Source organism: Pristiophorus japonicus, chromosome 7 (assembly GCF_044704955.1).
Source record: "Pristiophorus japonicus isolate sPriJap1 chromosome 7, sPriJap1.hap1, whole genome shotgun sequence".
In the NCBI taxonomy this organism is placed as follows: Eukaryota; Metazoa; Chordata; class Chondrichthyes; family Pristiophoridae; genus Pristiophorus; species Pristiophorus japonicus.
The window spans coordinates 211,204,551-211,224,559 of NC_091983.1; the positions used below are offsets into that span (position 1 = coordinate 211,204,551).

At 44.1% G+C, this 20,009-nt stretch overlaps 1 protein-coding gene across 1 annotated transcript in view; it reads right to left on the reverse strand.

Moving 5' to 3' along the window:
- The window catches only part of acoxl (acyl-CoA oxidase-like), a 533,322-nt gene that overhangs the window by 478,255 nt on the left and 35,058 nt on the right, over positions 1-20,009 (reverse strand). Inside the window, exons 6-8 of the mRNA XM_070885754.1 lie at positions 18,270-18,384; positions 2,308-2,394; positions 67-139 (exon numbers count right to left, since the gene is read on the reverse strand). Coding sequence (XP_070741855.1) covers positions 67-139; positions 2,308-2,394; positions 18,270-18,384 — 275 coding nt within the window. The remainder of the gene's footprint in view (positions 1-66; positions 140-2,307; positions 2,395-18,269; positions 18,385-20,009) is intronic.

Consider the following 20,009-nt stretch of genomic DNA (forward strand, 5'->3'; position numbering starts at 1 on the left):
AGAGAGAGAGAGAGAGAGAGAGAGAGAGAGAGAGAGAGAGAGAAAATAAATTGAAGAAATACAAACTTGTCAAGAAGATTTTCTTTTGGAATTCGAACGTTGTCAAATACTAGAATTCCGTTATCAACTCCATTTAGACCTTGTGTTGGGGGAGGGGGGGGGGGAAGGAGAAGGAAACAAGATTTTTAAAAATATTAGTGTTGGACTGTGCCTTGGAAATCCTAACAATCGATCATGTGTAAAATAGTTTGCGACCTTACCAAATAAACTCAATCTAAAATTGCGGGTCTTTAAAAAAAAAGCAACTGTGAAGAAGGGTATGGCCATTCTAGCTATTGGGCGCTCTACATCCAATCATAAGATGGAGAGTTTGTGTTTCTGGGCTGCACACCGCGATCTGATTGAGCCAGTGAGTTTTGGCCTTGTGCTACACCAGTGGCGCTTGTAACACGGACTGAGTCTGTGGCTCAGCCTGTCTATGGACCTCAATTCAAGGCCTATATCTCTGGGATTCCAGTAGAGCTATGATTAAGGGAAGGAAGGGAGATGGAAAAAGCAAAATAAAAATGTAAAATATATATTTTTTAAAAACAGCACATGGAGTAAGTTACTTTATTGTCTGTGTGCGGGACTGGTCTACGAGCAAGTTGCTGCTCGTGACCGTAGTCACAGTTGGGCCGGAACTTGCGTTCGGAGGCGTACCTCCCGAGTACGCCACCGACCCGGAAAAAAAAATACAAACCTACCGGCTGGCTTGGAGACTTCGGGTCTCAGGCCTGCGTAAAGGTTCACGGATCCCAGGGTCGCAGGCGATTCGGAAGCGTCCCTGGGATCATGTGGGCTGGGTCCTCCCATCAGAAAGGAGGATTCCATTGCCAAATGGAATCCCCCAACAACAAACAATGGAATCCCCAAATAATTAAAGAACTCACGCATTTCTAATAAAAAAATGTTTCCATTTTCACATTTAATTAAAAATCCCTTTAATGAAGCATTTACAGCAAGTTTAATTTTTTGAAAAATAACTTAAAACATTTTAATCCGGGCCAAAATTTACAAACACTAATTTGTGGATGATTTTTTCTTTTTTACATTTTAATTTAACATTTATATTAACCCTTACACTGGTCAAAGCAGGCCCTACACCTGCTTTTACCAGGAGCAAGGGCTTATTGGGCATTTGCTGAGCTGTAGTTGGGCAAATTTAGCCCAACTCTGCACCAGTGAAAGTGTTTTTGAGTCAGTGCAGACGGTCAGTCGAGGCAAACCTCGACGGTTCGCAAGTTCCGGATTTTCACGCAATGTGGAAACTCAGAACTTGCGGGGCCTTTCACAAGGCTTACGATGGCACACGCACGGAAATCACGATTTCAGGGCCATTGGCGAGTAGCCCTGTCGTAAATGGATCGCTGCCCTAACACTGCAATCAAATGGAAGAGAAGACTGACTTGGTCCATATGAATCGCGCTTTCCACCAATCACAAAGCAGTGCTAATGGTGATCATGGAGAATTCAGTGCCTTAATTTCAATCTTCAATTAAAATTAAACATTTTTTAAATATCCAACAACTAAAACCTGAAGGAACAAAACTCCACACTTGTAATAGTTAATTTCCGGTGCCAGAGAGGTTAATTGGCAGTAATTAACACTCATCACATTGTTAAATGAATCTCCATACTTAAATATTACAAGGCGCTTTGAGACATTTGGTGGTCATGAAAGACGCTTTAGAAATCTAAGTCAGTCTTTCTTTTTAAACAAACATACGCGGACCTTAAATGGCTCCAAAACAGGATCCTTGCGTCACTGGAGACCGGCTCTACTTTTCTGTGGCAAGTTTAGTTCGTGTCTACCGCGCAAGTACAGACACGCCGCTCAATGCATTTCAGTGGTGAACCAGACAGCGAAATGCCGTTTCCGCGAAGCTAACAGCAGAGCATCTCAGACAGCAACATTTGGCCCTTGCCTGACGTGCTGCAGCAATTGTGCATAAATAACGGAGAGTCCTATTAACTGTTTTTTTTTTTTATTTATTCGTTGCCAATCTTTCCAATTCTTTGTCAGATCACAAACGCCAGAGGTCACCTTGCACACATCAAGGATCACCCTGCGCCAATGCTCTTAGCCAAAAGGCCTAGAGCCCAAGCACCGTTCCTGGAAGTACTGCAATACCAGGTTCGTGCCATGGAGGTGGATGGGTCAGGCCCCCCCACCCACCTCCTATTCCTATAACTGTTACTGAGACAGCAAATTATGGGCCGTTAAGTTTAGCCCAGACTTCCTGCAAAACCCTTCAGCCAACTCACCTTCTTTGTGCATCATGTCAATTACAGTGACTCCTGGGTGTACGTTGCCTGAATGATCTCGAATAGGCACAATAAAACAGTGAGGTCCTAGTATATTAAGAAAAAAGAAATGAGACATCTTAAAAGCAGAACTCCATCCTAGTTTTACAACATAATAAGTTAAGGAGGCAGGTGAAAAATAAAGCAAAATTGCAACAGGTTACTTTTCCTTGGATTACAACTTATTTGTTCATCAGAAATATATCTTACAGTTTTTCCATAAATATGGCAATTGTCCCCACCAACCCCATACACATTCTTACATCGCTTATGACTCAATAATGATCAGAGAAAGTAATGCCCACCAGGAAAATGCTTTATGCAAACTTCTGGTCCAAACTAACAGATAAGAAAGATTTTTTTTCCAAACAACTCTGAATAATATTCTCTCCACCTGCAAGGTTTTTTCCCTCTTTCCCTCTAATGGGACTTTTGGCCGTTTACATGACTAGAGAAATTAATTGCGCATTGCGCATCATAAAAAAGTGCGCTACAATCTCAGATGCAGCGGAGGCGCAGGACAGACCAGAGGGGAGATTGCACGATCCCACATGCCCAGCAGGGCAGACAGTACAAGCTGAGGGCAAGGTTACAGCACGGATCCACCAATTCCCCAATTCACATAGTCCTTGTTGGGATTGTGAACTCACCCTACATATTGCTGCTGAATAACATACTGAAGTTCTTGTCCAAAAATAACAAAAAAAACACTTGCCCCTAAAAAAACCAATCCAGGATAAAAAAAAAAAGGCGATTTTGCCCATTGAAGCTCATCCCCCATAAATGCTCCATGTGACTTCTCACATTTTAGGGACCAACAAGACAGCTTGCTTAAATTTACAACGTAAGCACGTGTGGAATGAGGAAAACGTATTCAGCCCATTAATCCTACTCCCTTCCAACACGCGCAAGTACATCTTGCACCATCGCAGGACTCTTAACTCAACTTATTTAATCTTCTGAGGGAGCTGAAAAAAAATGCCTAATCAATCAAACATCCAGCAAGATAGTTCTGACCATCTAAAGTAACCAAGCGAAGGGATAGGACATCATTCTGACAATACAATCTAGAATCATAGAAACTTACAGCACAGGAGGAGGCCATTCGGCCCGTCGTGCCTGTGCTGGCTCTTTGAAAGAGCAGTCGTACCTAGTCCCACATCCCCGCTTTTTGTCTGTAACCCTGGAAGTTCTTCATCCTCAGGTATCTGTCCAATTCGCCTTTTCAAATTATTTATGGAATCAGCTTCCACCGCCTTTTCAGGTAGAGCTTTCCAAATCCCGACAACTCAGTGAAAAAAAATTTCCCTCATCTGCCCCCTCAATCTTTTGCCAATGATTTTAAACCTCTGGTTATGGACCCACTTGCCAGAAAGAATAGTTTTTCCCTATTCACTCTATCAAAACTCGTCATCATCATTTCTTAACTTTAACGCGTCACATTCCACAGGTAGCATACAACTTCAATAAAAATACAAAAAATACTGGAAGTACATAGCACATCCATCAGCATTTGGAGACAGCGAGAAAAGAATAGGTATGGGTTGTCAAAAGATACCCAAAAGCGAGGATTTTGAAGAAAAAAAAAAGATATGGCCCCCGAGGTCCCTTGGGTTTTGATACCGGTGCCATCGAGATCAACTGTTGAATTAATTTTCCAACAAGTCAGGTTCTGGCGAAGGGTCTCCCTCTGTAACGTTAACCGTTTCAGATGGTGATGTTTATTTTGAAGGATTGTAACAATGAGCTCTTTTTGTAAAACTTAAGCCCTAGTGTTCAAAAAAGGATACTTTTGTAAAATCTACAGTGAAATACTGTTTGAATGATTGCAGAATTTTAAAAAACATACATACATCTCACAATAAAATCAATTTTCATTTATGTCAGACAATTAAGGCAAACAGAATGCAAAGTGAATTGGATAGATAACAACCAAGCTGCATCTGGGAACATGTAGCCAAGTCGTGAAGAGGATCCCACATCCCTCACCTTCTATAGCTCGCTACCCTTAGACCTGTGAATTATCCCTGTATGGGCTCCTAAGGACCCCTGCACCATTTGGTTCACACAAACAAATAATATTGAACTAAACTTTCAAACAAGTTTTTCCAAGTGCGGCCAGTTAAACATTCTGCAGTTACTGTATTGTGTACACTCTGCTTCAATACTTCAAGAAGTTCAGTGCAACCTCTCATTGTGCATTATTCTCTTTGATCATAGCCTGTATTTTCGGTCTTACGGATGAGACTTTGATCACTTCCCAAGTAATGGAATACACAGCGAAGAACCGGCTCACCGAAATCCCATGGACTAGAGAGTAGCCCAGGCGGCGAGCGGCCCTGGTCTGCGGGAGGGAGGGAGGGAGGGAGGGGAAACAAACAACACGAGCACTGCGACAGACCTCCACCAGTAGTGCAGCTCCCTCTCAGCAACAAGGATTGTGTGTGGGGCATGGGAGGTGTGTCATCAGTGTGTACGCCCCAACCCTGGAGGCTACGGACAAGGCCAAAGAGGAATTCTACTCCAGCCTTGAACAATCCCTGTCCCGAGTCCCAACGGGTGACAAGTTGATTCTCCTTAGCGATTTTAATGGCAAAGTTGGAAAGGACACAGTCCTCTGGAGATGTGTGATCGGCAGGGAAGGAGTAGGGAAAACCAACTCCAATGGTATCCATCTCCTGACAAAATGCTTAGATCTTGTCATAACCAACACATTGTTTCATCAGAGAGACAAGTACAAGACTAATGTATTTGCTTCATGGGTTCTTTGCTTAATAATTCATAGCAACGCATTGCTATTAAGAACTAGTTAATTTATGAGAAAAGGTTTAAAAATCACATTACACATTACCAGTTCATCCATCAGATTCACAACCACCTGCCTCATCGTAGATCCCTTGAACCCAACTGGCTGGGGTTTCAGTGAGTCTTGTGAACATTACGTGACTGGCTGAGTCACTCCCAAATCAACAGTTCTACAACTATTTTGAGCATACTCTTCAGCGCATACATTATCATCATCATCGGCAGTCCCTCGAAATTGAGGAAGACTTGCTTCCACTCTAAAAGGGAGTTCTCAGGTGGCTGTACAGTCCAATGGGGAGACAGTGGTTGAAGGAAAGGGTGGGTGGGGAGTCTGGTTTGCTGCACACGCTTTCCGCTGTCTGCGCTTGGTTTCTGCACAGTCTCGACAACGAGACTCGAGGTGCTCAGCGCTCATCCCGGATGCTCTTCCTCCACTTTGGGAGGTCTTGAGCCAGGGATTCCTAGGTGCTGGTGGGGATGATACACTTTATCAAGGAGGCTTTGAGGGTGTCCTTGAAACGTTTCCTTTGCCCACCTAGGGCTCATTTGCCATGTAGGAGTTCCGAGTACAGTACTTGCTTAGGGAGTCTCGTGTCGGGCATGCGGACAATGTGGCCCGCCCAACTGAGCTGGTCGGGTGCGGACAGTGCTTCGAAGCTGGGGATGTTGGCCTGAGCGAGAACGCCGACATTGGTGCGTCTATCTCCCAGTGGATTTGCAGGATCTTGCGGAGGTAGCACTGGTGGTACTTCTGCAGCGCTTTGAGTTGTCTGCTGTATATAGTCCACATCTCAGCCATTTGGAGGGCAGTATCACTACTGCCCTGTAGACCATAAGCTTGAGATCCTCAGATCCTGGTCTTCAAACACTCTCTTCCTCAGGTGACCGAAGGCTGCGCTGCCGCACTGGAGGTGGTGTTGGACCTTGTCATCGATGTCTGCCCTTGCTGATAGTAGGTTCCCGAGGTATGGAAAATGGTCCACGTTGTCCAAGGCTGAGCTGTGGACTTATGACCGGGGGACAGTGCTCTGTGGCGGGGTCAGGTTGGTGAAGGACCTTTGGCATACATTACAAAGATCTCATGGCAACACCTTTGTTATAGACATTGGCATCTGGTGGACTATATTATCGTCCGAGCGAGGGACCGCAAGGACATCCGCATCACCCACGCCATGACAGGAGCCGACGACTGCTGGACTGATCAATGCCTAATCCGCTCTGTCATCACCATCAATGTAGCCCCAAAGCAGCGGTGACAACAGAAACAATGCCGCAGGAAAATCAACCTTGGAGCACTCAAAGACTTTGCTAAGAAAGCCCTATTCAGTCAGCACCTCACAACCCAGTGATCCAGAGATGCAGAGTGCCCACAGCACCTGGTCTGCCCTCAAGCCTCCATAATTATCACCTGTGAAGAGACGCTCGGTCACTCGACCAGAAAACACCAAGACTGGTTCGATAAGAACAACCAGGAGATCCAGGAGCTAATAAGCCACAAGCGCAAGGCATTCTTGAACTGGAAACAGCAACACAACTTGAGAGCAAAAAAGCAGCTCTACATACGTCTGAAGGCAGAGGTTCAACAAAAAACTCGCGGCCTAAAGAACAGATGGTGGGTGGAGAAAGTGCAAGAGATCCAGCAACTAGCCGACAACCATGACATGCGAGGATTCTTTTGCGCAGTCAAGACCACCTGCGGCCCAGCACCTAAGGCCCTACCCCACTGCTGGCCAAGAACGGAGGTGTACTCATCAAGGACAGAGAGGCAGTCAGTGCCCGCTGGAAGGAGCACTTTGAGGATCTCCTTAACCAAGACTGTGCTTTGACAGGAGTTTCCTTGACTTCATCCCACAGCATGCTACACATCACCACCTCAGCACAATCCCAGCCCAGCATGAGGTTGAAAAGGCCAGACAACTGAAAAACAACAAGACCTCAGGAGCTGATGGAATCTCCGCCAAAGTACTAAAGCATGGCGGAGAAATACTCTTGGCTCGAATCCATGACCTCATCTCTCTTATTTGGAAGGAGGAGAGCATGCCACGAGATTTCAGAGACGCCGTAATCGCAACCATCTTCAAAAAAGGAGACAAGTACGATTGCAGTAATTACAGAGGAGTTTCCTTGCTGTTTACCACAGTGGAAGTTATCACAAGAATTCTCCTCAATCATCTCCTCCCAGTGGCTGAAGAGTCACAATGCGGTTTCCGCCCACTAAGATGCACAACGACGTGATTTTCACCGAACAAATGCAAGAAAAATATAGGGAGCAGCATCAACTTCTGTACTTGGCCTTTTTTGACCTCACTCGGTCAACCGAAAGGGATTATGGCGAGTCCTTCTCAAATTCGACGGTCCTCATAAATTTGTCACCATTCTCCGCCTGCTTCACGATGACATGCAAGCCATGATCCTTACCAACGGATCCACTACAGACCCAATACAAGTGCAGATTGGGGTTAAGCAAGGCTGCGTCATCGCACCAACACTCTTCTCAATCTTCCTCACTGCTGAGTGCTGCATCTCACCTTTAACATGCTCCCCACTGGGATGAACGGGAAATTGTTCAATCTCCGTCGCCTCCAGTCCAGAACCAAGGTTGTTCTAACCTTTGTCATTGAATTACAGTATGCAGGTGACGCTTGCATTTGTGCACACTCGGAGGCCGAACTCCATACCATCGTTGACACCTTCACTGAGCGTACGAGAGACTGGGCCTTACACTAAACATCCGTAAGACAAAGGTCCTCTGCCAACCTGCCCCCACTAATCAGTACTGCACCCTGATTATCAAGATCCATGACAAGACAGTGGACAGCGTGGACCATTTTCCATACCTCGGGAATCTTTGGTCAGCGAGGGCAGACATCGATGACGAAATCCAACAAAATGGACATATTTAAAAATAGCAGATTTTGATTCTCTCAAATGGACAGGCAATTTGAGATAGACAGGCAGGGGAGGCCTCGCGGGCATCAGTTCAAGTTGCAAAAGCATCAGAGTCATGCCAGGAGAAGTACTTCTTTTCACAAAGAGCAGTCAACCTCTGGAATAGATGACCAGTACATGCAGTGATGGTGGACTAGCTGCTGACCTCCAAAGGGACCTGGACAATCGCGAGTGAGCGAAAGACGTCTCGAGTTCCAGAAGGTGGGCAGGCTTACTTTGAGTAGCGGTATCAGTGACAGTGATCTCCGGGAGCCTGCTTGATTGCAATTTAAGAATCGGATAGGAATTGAAGAGTTTTTGTTTCTTAAACCAGGCAGAACTACAGACCAACACCAATACTGCACAGTCAGTGTCCGGAACCAGTGGGATTACATCCTGTGCTTTATGGACCCAAAACTGCTAAGTGCTGCAGTAGAGAGAGACCTGGGGGTCCTTGTGCATGAAACACAAAAAGTTAGTATGCAGGTACAGCAAATGATCAGGAAGACAAATGAAATATTGGTCTTTACTGCAAGCGGGATAGAGTATAAAAGCAGAGAAGTCCTGCTACAACTGTACAGGGTATTGGTGAGGCCACACCTGGAGTACTGCGTACAGTTTTGGTCTCCGTATTTAAAGAAGCATATACTTGCATTGGAGACTGTTCAGAGAAGGTTCACTAGGTTGATTCTGGAGATGAGGGGGTTGACATGAGGATAGGTTGAGTAGGTTGGGTCTATACACATTGGAGTTCAGAAGAATGAGAGGTGATCTTATCGAAACATATAAGATAATGAAGGGGCTCTATAAGGTGGATGCAGAGAGGATATTTCCATTCATAGGGGAAACTAAAACTAGGGGACATAGTCTCAGAATAAGGGGTCGCCCATTTAAAACAGATGAGGCGAAATTTCTTCTCAGTGGGTTGTAAATCTGTGGAATTCTTTGCCCCAGAGAGCTGAGGCAGCTGGGTCATTAAATATATTTAAGGCAGAGATAGACAGATTTTTGAGCGATAAGGGAGTAAAGGGTTATGAGGAGCGGGCAGGGAAGTGGAGCTGAGTCCATGATCAGATCAGCCATGATTTTATTGAATGGCGGAGCAGGCTCAAGGGGCCAAATGGCCTATTCCTGCTCCTATTTCTTATGTTCTTATGTAAAACCCCATGAGAGCAAATCATGCCTTAAGCAGTACAGGCAAAGAAAAGCCACACTGCGTTGCAGTACCAAAGAGAAAATTACACTCAAATTCTTTGTGACTGCACAGGTTACAGATAAATTCACGTCTTCAGTTTGACGTTAATGCTGGAGGTCAAGGCTGCAACGTTAACATTCTCATGTTTTGGATTCTAGACTGTCAACATGCTGCCAAAAAGCAACACTGGAGGATGGGAAACAAAGAGGGAAAGGAGGTCTGGATGGTCAAGGAATGAACAGCGCTAAACAACCTGTGGTGAGTGGGCTAGCATTGACCTGGGCGCCCCGGATTCCAGGGACCACAGCAGGAAGTGCAAGATGCAAGGACAGGACTGGGTTTGACTGAAATGCCCCACGGTCAAAATAAACCCCATTCGCTGTCAAAGCTCACATGTAAATAATGGGCATTTTGGCAAGGTACTTGAAGGCAACCACACCACTGGAACAACACGGAGTGTGACCTCCTGAGAGGGGAGAAAGCTGGTGAGAAAAAAAACACACGAGTAATACACACAATGTAAACTCAATTAGTAATTGCACACATTGACCAACAGAGGGCACTGCAAGTAAAATTATCTACAAAGCTCACAGATAAGCTTCACCCTCATTCCACAAATGGTGCACACGAGATGGAATGAGACAAATACTTGTGCGTATTAAAAATGGTAAAAAAGGCAACTTTTTTCTGTGCAGTGGTTTGCTGTGTTAATTCAAATTATTCTGTGCTGCATCATTCTATGATTCAACATTTAGGAAGGATAGACAGAAAGGAAAAGGAGGTGGGGTAGCGTTGCTGATTAGAAGAAATTAACGTTATAGTAAGGAAGGACATTAGCTTGGATGATGTGGAATCTGTATGGGTAAAGCTGCGGAATATCAAAGGACAGAAAACGCTAGTGGGAGTTATGTACAGAACACCAACAGTAGTAGTGAGGTTAGGGACAGCATCAAACAAGAAATTAGGCATGCGTGCAATAAAGGTACAGCAGTTATCATGGGCAACTTTAATCTATATATAGATTGGGCTAACTAAACTGGTAGAAGTACGTTGGAGGAGGATTTCCTGGAGTGTATTAGGGATGGTTTTCTAGACCAATATGTCGAGGAACTAACGAGAGGACTGGCCATCCTAGATTGGGTGATGTGTAACGAGAAAGGACTAATTAGCAATCTTGTTGTGCGAGGCTCCTTGGGGAAGAGTGACCATAATATGGTAGAACTCTTCATCAAGATGGAGAGTGACACAGTTAATTCAGAGACTAGGGTCCTGAACTTAAGGAAAGGTAACTTCGATGGAATGAGACGTGAATTGACTAGAATAGACTGGCAAATGATACTTAAAGGGTTGACGGTGGATAGGCAATGGCAAATATTTAAAGATCACATGGATGAACTTCAACAATTGTACATCCCTGTCTGGAGTAAAAATAAAATGGGGAAGGTGGCTCAACCGTGGCTAACAAAGGAAATTAGGGATAGTGTTAAATCCAAGGAAGAGGCATATAAATTGGCCAGAAAAAGCAGCAAATCTGAGGACTGGGAGAAATTTAGAATTCAGCAGAGGAGGACAAAGGGTTTAATTAGGAGGGGGAAAATAGAGTATGAGAGAAAGCTTGCTGCGAACATAAAAACTGACTGCAAAAGCTTCCACAGATATGTGAACAGAAAAAGATTAATGAAGACAAACGTAGATCCTTTGCAGTAGGGCTCAGGTGAATTTATGATGGGGAACAACGAAATGACAGACCAGTTGAACAAATACTTGGGTTTTGTCTTCACGAAGGAAGACACAAATAACCTTCCGGAAATACTAGGGGACCGAGGGTCTAGCGAAAAGGAGGAACTGAAGGAAATCCTTATTAGTCAGCAAATTGTGTTAGAGAAATTGATGGGATTGAAGGCCGATAAATCCCCAGGGTCTGATTGGGATGCATCCCAGAATAATAAAGGAAATGACCCTAGAAATAGTGGATGCATTGGTGACATGAGGTGACAGGATAGGTCCAAGTCAGCATGGATTTGTGAAAGGGAAATCATGTTTGACTAATCGTCTGGAATTTTTTGAGGCTATTTCCAGTAGACTGGACAAGGGGGAACCAGTTGATGTGGTGTATTTGGTCTTTCAGAAGGCTTTCGACAACGTCCCACACAGGAGATTAATGTGCAAAGTTAAAGCATATGGGATTGGGGGTAGTGTGCTGACGTGGATTGAGAACTGGTTGGCAGACAGGAAGCAAAGAGTAGGTACTTTTCAGAATGGCAGGCAGTGACTAGTGGGGTACCGCAAGGTTCTGTGCTGGGGCCCCAGCTGTTTACATTGTACATTAATGATTTAGACGAGGGGATTAAATGTAGTATCTCCAAATTTGCGGATGACACTAAGTTGGGTGGCAGTGTGAGCTGCGAGGAGGATGCTATGAGGCTGCAGAGTGACTTGAGTAGGTTAGGTGAGTGGGCAAATGCATGGCAGATGAAGTATAATGTGGATAAATGTGAGGTTATCCACTTTGGTGGTAAAAAGAGAGAGACAGACTATTATCTGAATGGTGACAGATTAGGAAAAGGGGAGGTGCAACGAGACCTGGGTATCATGGTACATCAGTCATTGAAGGTTGGCATGCAGGTACAGCAGGCGGTTAAGAAAGCAAATGGCATGTTGGCCTTCATAGCGAGGGGATTTGAGTACAGAGGCAGGGAGGTGTTACTACAGTTGTACAGAGCCTTGATGAGGCCACACCTGGAGTATTGTGTACAGTTTTGGTGTCCTAACTTGAGGAAGGACATTCTTGCTATTGAGGGAGTGCAGCGAAGATTCACCAGACTGATTCCCGGGATGGTGGGACTGACATGTCAAGAAAGACTGGATAAACTGGGCTTGTAGTCACTGGAGTTCAGAAGAATGAGAGGGGATCTCATAGAAACTTAAAAAAATTCTGACGGATTTAGACAGGGTAGATGCAGGAAGAATGTTCCCAATGTTGGGGAAGTCCAGAACCAGGGGTCACAGTCTAAGGATAAGGGGTAAGACATTTAGGACCAAGATGAGGAGAAACTTCTTCACCCAGAGAGTGGTGAACCTGTAGAATTCTCTACCACAGAAAGTTGTTGAGGCCAATTCACTAAATATATTCAAAAAGGAGTTAGATGTAGTCCTTACTACTAGGGGGATCAAGGGGTATGACGAGAAAGCAGGAATGGGGTACTGAAGTTGCATGTTCAGCCATGAATTCATTGAATGGCGGTGCAGGCTCGAAGGGCCGAATGGGCTACTCCTGCACCTATTTTCTATGTTCTATGTTTTTCTATGTGACTCTAGATCAGTTCCTATGGACTGGAGGGTAGCTAATGTAACACCACTTTTTAAAGAAAGGAGGGAGAAAGAAAATGGGGAATTATAGACCAGTTAGCCTGACATCAGTAGTGGGGAAAATGTTGGAATCAATTATTAAAGATGAAATAGCAGCGCATTTGGAAAGCAGTAACAGGATCGGTCCAAGTCAGCATGGATTTATGAAAGGGAAATCATGCTTGACAAATCTTCTAGAATTTTTTGAGGATGTTTCCAGGAGAGTGGACAAGGGAGAACCAGTTGATGTGGTGTATTTGGACTTTCAGAAGGTCCTACACAAGAGATTGGTGTGCAAAATTAAAGTACATGGTACTGGGGGTAATGTATTGACGTGGATAGAGAACTGGTTGGCAGACAGGAAGCAGAGAGTCGGGGTAAACGGGTCCTTTTCAGAATGGCAGGCAGTGACTAGTGGAGTGCCACAGGGCTCAGTGCTGGGACCCCAGCTATTTACAATATACATTAATGATTTAGATGAAAGAACTGATTGTAATATCTCCAAGTTTGCAGATGACACTAAGCTAGGTGGCGGTGTGAGGTATGAGGAGGATGCTAAGAGGCTGCAGGGTGACTTGGACAGGTTAGGTGAGTGGGCAAATGCATGGCAGATGCAGTATAATGTGGATAAATGTGAGGTTATCCACTTTGGTGGCAAAAACATGAAGGCAGAATATTATCTGAATGGCGGCAGATTAGGAAACAGGGACGTGCAACGAGACGTGCGTGTCATGGTACATCAGTCATTGAAGGTTGGCATGCAGGTACAGCAGGTGGTGAAGAAGGCAAATGGCATTTGGCCTTCATAGCTAGGGGATTTGAGTATAGGAGCAGGGAAGTCTTGCTACAGCTGTACAGGGCCTTGGTGAGCCCCACCTGGAATATTGTGTTCAGTTTTGGTCTCCTAATCTGAGGAAGGACATTCTTGTTGTTGAGGGAGTGCAGCGAAGGTTCACCAGAGTGATTCCCGGGATGGCATGATTGACATATGAGAGATTGGATAGACTGGGCCTGTATTCACTGGAATGAGGGGATCTCAGAAACATATAAAATTCTGACGGGACTGGACAAGTTAGATTCAGGAAGAATGTTCCCGATGTTGGGGATGTCCAGAACCAGGGGTCACAGTTTAAGGATTAGGGTTAAGCCATTTTAGGACCGAGATGAGGAGAAACTTCTTCACTCAGTTGTTAACCTGTGGAATTCTCTTCCGCAGAGAGTTGTTGATGCAAGATTGTTAGATATATTCAAGAGGGAGTTGGATATGGCCCTTACAGCTAAAGGGACCAAGGAGTATGGAGAGAAAGCAGGATAGGGGTACTGAGGTGAATGATCAGCCATGATCTTATTGAATGGTGGTGCAGGCTCAAAGAACCGAATGGCCTACTCCTGTACCTATTTTCTATGTTTCTATATTCTGGTGGGATTTTTCAAAGAATTGGGCTTCTGAGTGACGGGCTTATTTCATCAATAACAAATAGCAGACATCATTTTCGCAAGTACGCGAATGGCTGCAGAGATTATTCTGCTAGTAACTCAATCTTAGAAATTATTACGGGTCCAATGGCATCACTCACCATCAATTAGCAAGACAATTTAGCAGTTTCAATTCAGTTCCTACTGACTATGAACTGATTGCAGAAAGGGGTTCTTCAGATTAGGCAGAATAGCTGGAGCTTGACTGTACAGCAGCTTGCGATGTACACTAGGAATATTAATACTGATGCAAAACTAGAAAATTGTCCCACTCCCAAGAATTAAAACTCTTCATCTTAATGAGCATAAAAAAAAACACCCCAAAAATTATTTTTAAAAACAATGTTATTTTAATTCCAAAATTCACAAAAAGGAGCCATGCGAGAGGGGGCCTCACACAAAATTCTAAGTGGATCTGAAATAGTAAATTCAGAGCTTTATTTCAAGTTAAATCATGACTGAAGGACAAGGAGACGTATACAAGCTGATGAAAGGCGCCAATGTCTGGAAGCACATTATGGAGGGATCAATACCTGGAATGGTTTTTGGGTTGGGTGACGCAGGCAAGAACTCAGGACTTTCAAATGGCAGTGACATGTGGTGATTGAGGTAGGGAGAAGGCTGTAGGTTTCTAACACTGGATGAGCCAGATGGACCAAATGGCCTCACTCATCCATACATAACTTCCTGATTTTCTTTTAGCTCTGACCACTTTTAAGAAAGAGAACACACACACACACACACAAACAAACACACATGGGATTCAAGCATTTCAAAGGATATACAGCACAGAAACAGGCCATTCGACCCAACCAGTACATGCTGGTGTTTATGCTCCACTCGAGTCTCCTCCTGACTTTCCTCATCTAAATCTACCGGCATAAGCCTCTATTCCCTTCTCCCTAATATGCTTGTCTAGCCTCCCCTTAAATGCATCGATACTATTCGCTTCAACCACTCCCTGTGATATCGAGTTCCACATTCTCACCACTCTTTGGGTAAAGAATTTTCTTCTAAATCCCTATTGGATTTCTTGGTGACTATCTTATATTGATGACCTTTAGTTATGCTCTTCCCCACAAGTGGAAACATTCTCTCTCTATCCACTCTATCAAAACCTTTCAAAGATCGCTATTAGGTCACCTCACCCCCGCCTGTCTGCCTCCTTTTTTCAAGAGAAAAGAGACCCAGTCCATTCATTCTTTCCTGATATGTATACCCTCGCATTTCTGGTATTATCCTTGTAAATCTTCTCTGCATCCTTTCCAGTGCCTCTATATCCTTTTTATAATATGGTGACATTGACTGAGTGATTATATTCAAAAAGAATAATAAGGTGAAGGTTTAAGTATATCCTGTTCATTTGGAGGTTAACTTTAAACAGTGGGGGAAATGTATCAGGACTAAAATAAAACCAGCAATTCCTATTTCTAAGGCAGCATCTGAAGTTTGTTTGCAGTCTGATACAGCATTTGTACTAAACTAATCTGGCTCTTATTTGCAATTAATTACAAAATGTTTTGCCTTGACCAATGCTCAATTGACCAGAATAAGGTGATGTTACATCAGCTGCCAAAACACAATTTTAAAAGTCTTAAGAAATAACTTTATACACAAGATCAACATTTATAATGCTCTTTTGTTGCTCACTGATGGGGGGATATTATTGCACAAGTTTCAATACAAAATTTAGTGAGTGCTTCTGCATTATTAAACTTGATTGATCTAACTTATGACCAGGACCATAACCCCAGTGATGACGACCAGTGCTCAAGGGTGCTTACAAACCCACCTTAATGTTCAGCTGTGGCTCAGTGGGTAGCACTCTTACCTCTAAATCAGGAGGTTGTGGGTTCAAGTCCCACTCCAGGGACTTGAGCACAAAAATCTAGGCTGGCACTTCAGTGCAGTGCTGAGGGAGCGCTGAACTATCGGTGGTGCCGTCTTTCGGATGTGACGTTAAAACCAAATCTGTTCTCTCAGATGGATGCAAAAGATCCAACGCCGCTATTTCGAAGAAGAACAGGGGAATTATCCCCGGTGTCCTGGCCAATATTTATCCCTCAGTCAATCAACATTACAAAAAACAGATTATCTGGTCATTATCACATTGCGGTTTGTGGGAGCTTGCTTGTCCGCAAATTGGCTGCTGCGTTTCCCACATTACAACAGTGACTACACTCCAAAAGTACTTCATTGGCTGTAAAGTGCTTTGAGACGTCCGATGGTCATGAAAGGCGCTATATAAATCCAAGTCTTTCTTTCTTTTCTTTCATAAGCATATATATTGCACCCACATAATACCTTCCTTCCTCTCCCAAATACAGCCAGATACCAACCCCTTTCCTTCGGCTAATTTCAGCCACATGCTAACATAGAATCAGAGGCTTCCAGCACAGGAGGACATTTGACTCATCGTGGCTGTGCCAGCTTTCACCAGCACAAATCAATATGAATTCCACTTCCTCCCTATAGCTTTACATATTCCCCCAATTCAAATTTGCCTTAAATGAAACACTGGCTTTTGCAAAGCATTCAACGCTCCAACAGCCTGCTGCATGAAGAAAATCTTCCGAACCCCCCTCCGCACTCTCGGTGACCCCTCATCAATGACTCCCAACCAGAGGAAGAGAGTCTTTCACTATTCACCCTATCAAAAGTCTTGACAATTTAAAAAACCTCTATTAAATCTCTTGTCCTTTTTCACGATGTCGTGCCCCCTTGTATCCTTCCCCAAACATTGGCACACAGTTCCATCTTTCTTCTTCCTCCCTTCCTAAACGTAGCCACATGCTTCTCCCTCTTTTTCGCCCTAAAACACGGCTGAACACTTCCTCCCCCTTCCGTGCAACCACACATTACAATATTTAACAGAAACAGCCACCTCTTTTTCCTACTCAGGAGGGATAATTTAATCTGTTTTATTTGCGAGCCACAACGACTTTGGTCTCTTGCAAAGGAGGTCTGACCGAGCTGCTTGATTCTCATCGACAAAATGGTTTTCAAGAAGGCAAGCAGCAATTGTACTGGGTCACTCACACACTGGAGCAGGCAGTACAAATGGGCTCAGGGGACATGTGGATGTATTCCTGGAATCATAAAATTCTTACGGGGCTGAGAAATGAATGGGAAATCTAGAACACAGGGTCACAGTCTCGGAATAAAGAGTTGACCATTTGGACTGAAATTTCTTTACTCAGAGGGTGGCGAACCTTTGGAATTCTCTACCCCAGAGAGCTGTGGAGGTTGAGTCGTTGAGTTTATTCAACACAGAGGTCGATAAATTTGGGGGGAAAAAGGGAATTAAGGAATATGGAGATAGTGCTGGAAGGTGGAGTGGAGATAGATCAGACATGATCTTGTTGAATGGCGAAGCAAGCTTGAAGGGCCAAATGATCTATTCCAGCTTATATTTCTTATGTTATGCTCTTAACAGACTGTTTGAGCAAGAGTGGGCATGAAAGCAGACTTAAAAACGAGCATAGATCTAACTAATCGCAGTATTGGATAAAACTCATTACAGACAAGTAGAATGCTTAGCTTAAATGGAAATATATCATACGGTTTTGATAGAGTAAGGGTTACTATACTGCGATGGGCAGACAAGCCCAAACCTGATGGAAAAGTATTGAAATGTGCTCAGCAGAGCAATGTACAGAAAACATAATACAGGAAACCGAAGATAAGGGAACTGGATGGGACCAGTGTAGGTCAGTTTTAGGCAAAACAAAATAGCACATGTGGCTCAGATTACACCATATCCTGTGACGAATATCCTGTGATATTTTAATGGCATAAAGGCGAGATGCAACATATCCTTGTGGTGTACTCAAGACTACGAACTGCCTGGTGAGGTGCAAGCTTGCAGTGTCCGACGGGTCTCCTACTTGTGAGTACATCGACCTATTGCATACATGTACTACGCAGTCTGCTGCTATTAACTAATAAACATCTGTCAGATTTTTATTTTACTTACTCGAATCTGTTTATTAAATAAAGGATAAGCAGGAACTAGAGTACTGGTTTCCCGCCTCTTAAATCCAACAGGCAGTGCTCACAGCTGACAGTGAAATTAACTCAATTTGTTGAACATGAAAATATGCCAACGTACTGCAGCACCCCAATACGTAGCAGATGCAATACAGTAACATTAGAGCTAAAATACACAAACCTAGCAACCGTCCATTGACAAATAGTTGAGCAAACACAGCAGCGTAGTTTCCTTTCATTGCATTCCCAATGTACATCTTCTCTGCATCTTCACACGGAGTGTGAATAATAAATTCCTGTAAGGTGCAAGAGATTTAATTTAATTTTATTGCAAATTTTCTTCTCTTTTCCGAACACCACGAGCTCCTTGCTAGAATGTGGCTGCTGAGTGCCCTCGGCTACCTTACCAGATTGACTATTATTCACGTGTAAACATCAGTCCAGGAAGGCTACTTGATCACGCCCCCCCACACACACACACACACTTCCTGTTGGGGTCACTGAACAGTGATCAGGAGAAGAAATTTTGGTCGATGCAGACCAGACCGATCCAGGGTTCCTCCTGGTCTGTACGCAGCCATTCACTGGATTCACTCACTGACATAGATTTTGACATTATACGACAGTATAAAGCTGGCAGTAGCAAATCAGCAGCCAGCTTTTAACATCTCTCCCAACTTTTATTTGCATTGATCACAGCGCAGAATGCAAGCAGCTGATGTTGTCGTCACTCTATTCGGGGATACCGTATAATGATCAATTTCACTACTTTCTAATCAAGTATTTGCTGCAAGCTTGAAATGACTGCTGGACACTGCAGGAAGTTTGCAATCACATGACTATGGGCAGGGGGGGAAAAAAAACGAGCACAATTTGACGACCCCTTTCGAGCGGGCTCAATCGCCAACCCCACTATTCGGACCAAGGGTGTGGCCACTTTTGTAGGCGGGGCCTGTTTCGGGCAAAGTGATTTTTCAACCAGCGCAAAAGGTAGCAAATTCTGCCACCTTTTGCGCTGATTTTGACGATTCTGCCTGATTGCTCCGATATAACTAGTGGAAACTTGACCATTTAAAAAAAATTAAATACAGGGTCCACAGCACTGCAATAGAAATCTTTCAAAAATCTAAAAGCATTGCTCACCAACTAGACACACACACACGTCCAAAAACCATAGGGTGGGAATTGTAGGGGACTTTAACGATCCTAATATTGATTGGGGCAAATATAGTGTGAAGGGTATAGAGGGTGCGGAATTCTTAAAATGCATTCAAGGGAACTTTTTTAGTCAGTATGTAACAAGCCCAACACGAGAGAGAAACACAGAAATTAGGTGCAGGAGTAGGCCATTTGGCCCTTCGAGCCTGCACCACCATTCAATAAGATCATGGCTGATCATTCACTTCAGTTCCCCTTTCCTGCTTTCTCTCCATACCCCTTGATCCCTTTAGCCGTAAGGGCCATATCTAACTCCCTCTTGAATATATCCAATGAACTGGCATCAACAACTCTCTGCGGTAGGGAATTCCACAGGTTAACAACTCTCTGGGTGAAGAAGTTTCTCCTCATCTCAGTCCTAAATGGCCTACCCCTTATCCTAAGACTATGTCCCCTGGTTCTGGACTTCCCTAACATCGGGAACATTCTTCCCGCATCTAACCTGTCCAGTCCCGTCAGAATATTATACGTTTCTATGCGATCCCCTCTCATCCTTCTAAACTCCAGTGAATAAAGGCCCAGTTGATACAGTCTCTCCTCATATGTCAGTCCAGCCATCCCTGGAATCAGTCTGGTGAACCTTCGCAGCACTCCCTCAATAGCAAGAACGTCCTTCCTCAGATTAGGAGACCAAAACTAAACACAATATTCCAGGTGAGGCCTCACCAAGGCCCTGTACAACTGCAGTAAGACCTCCTTGCAC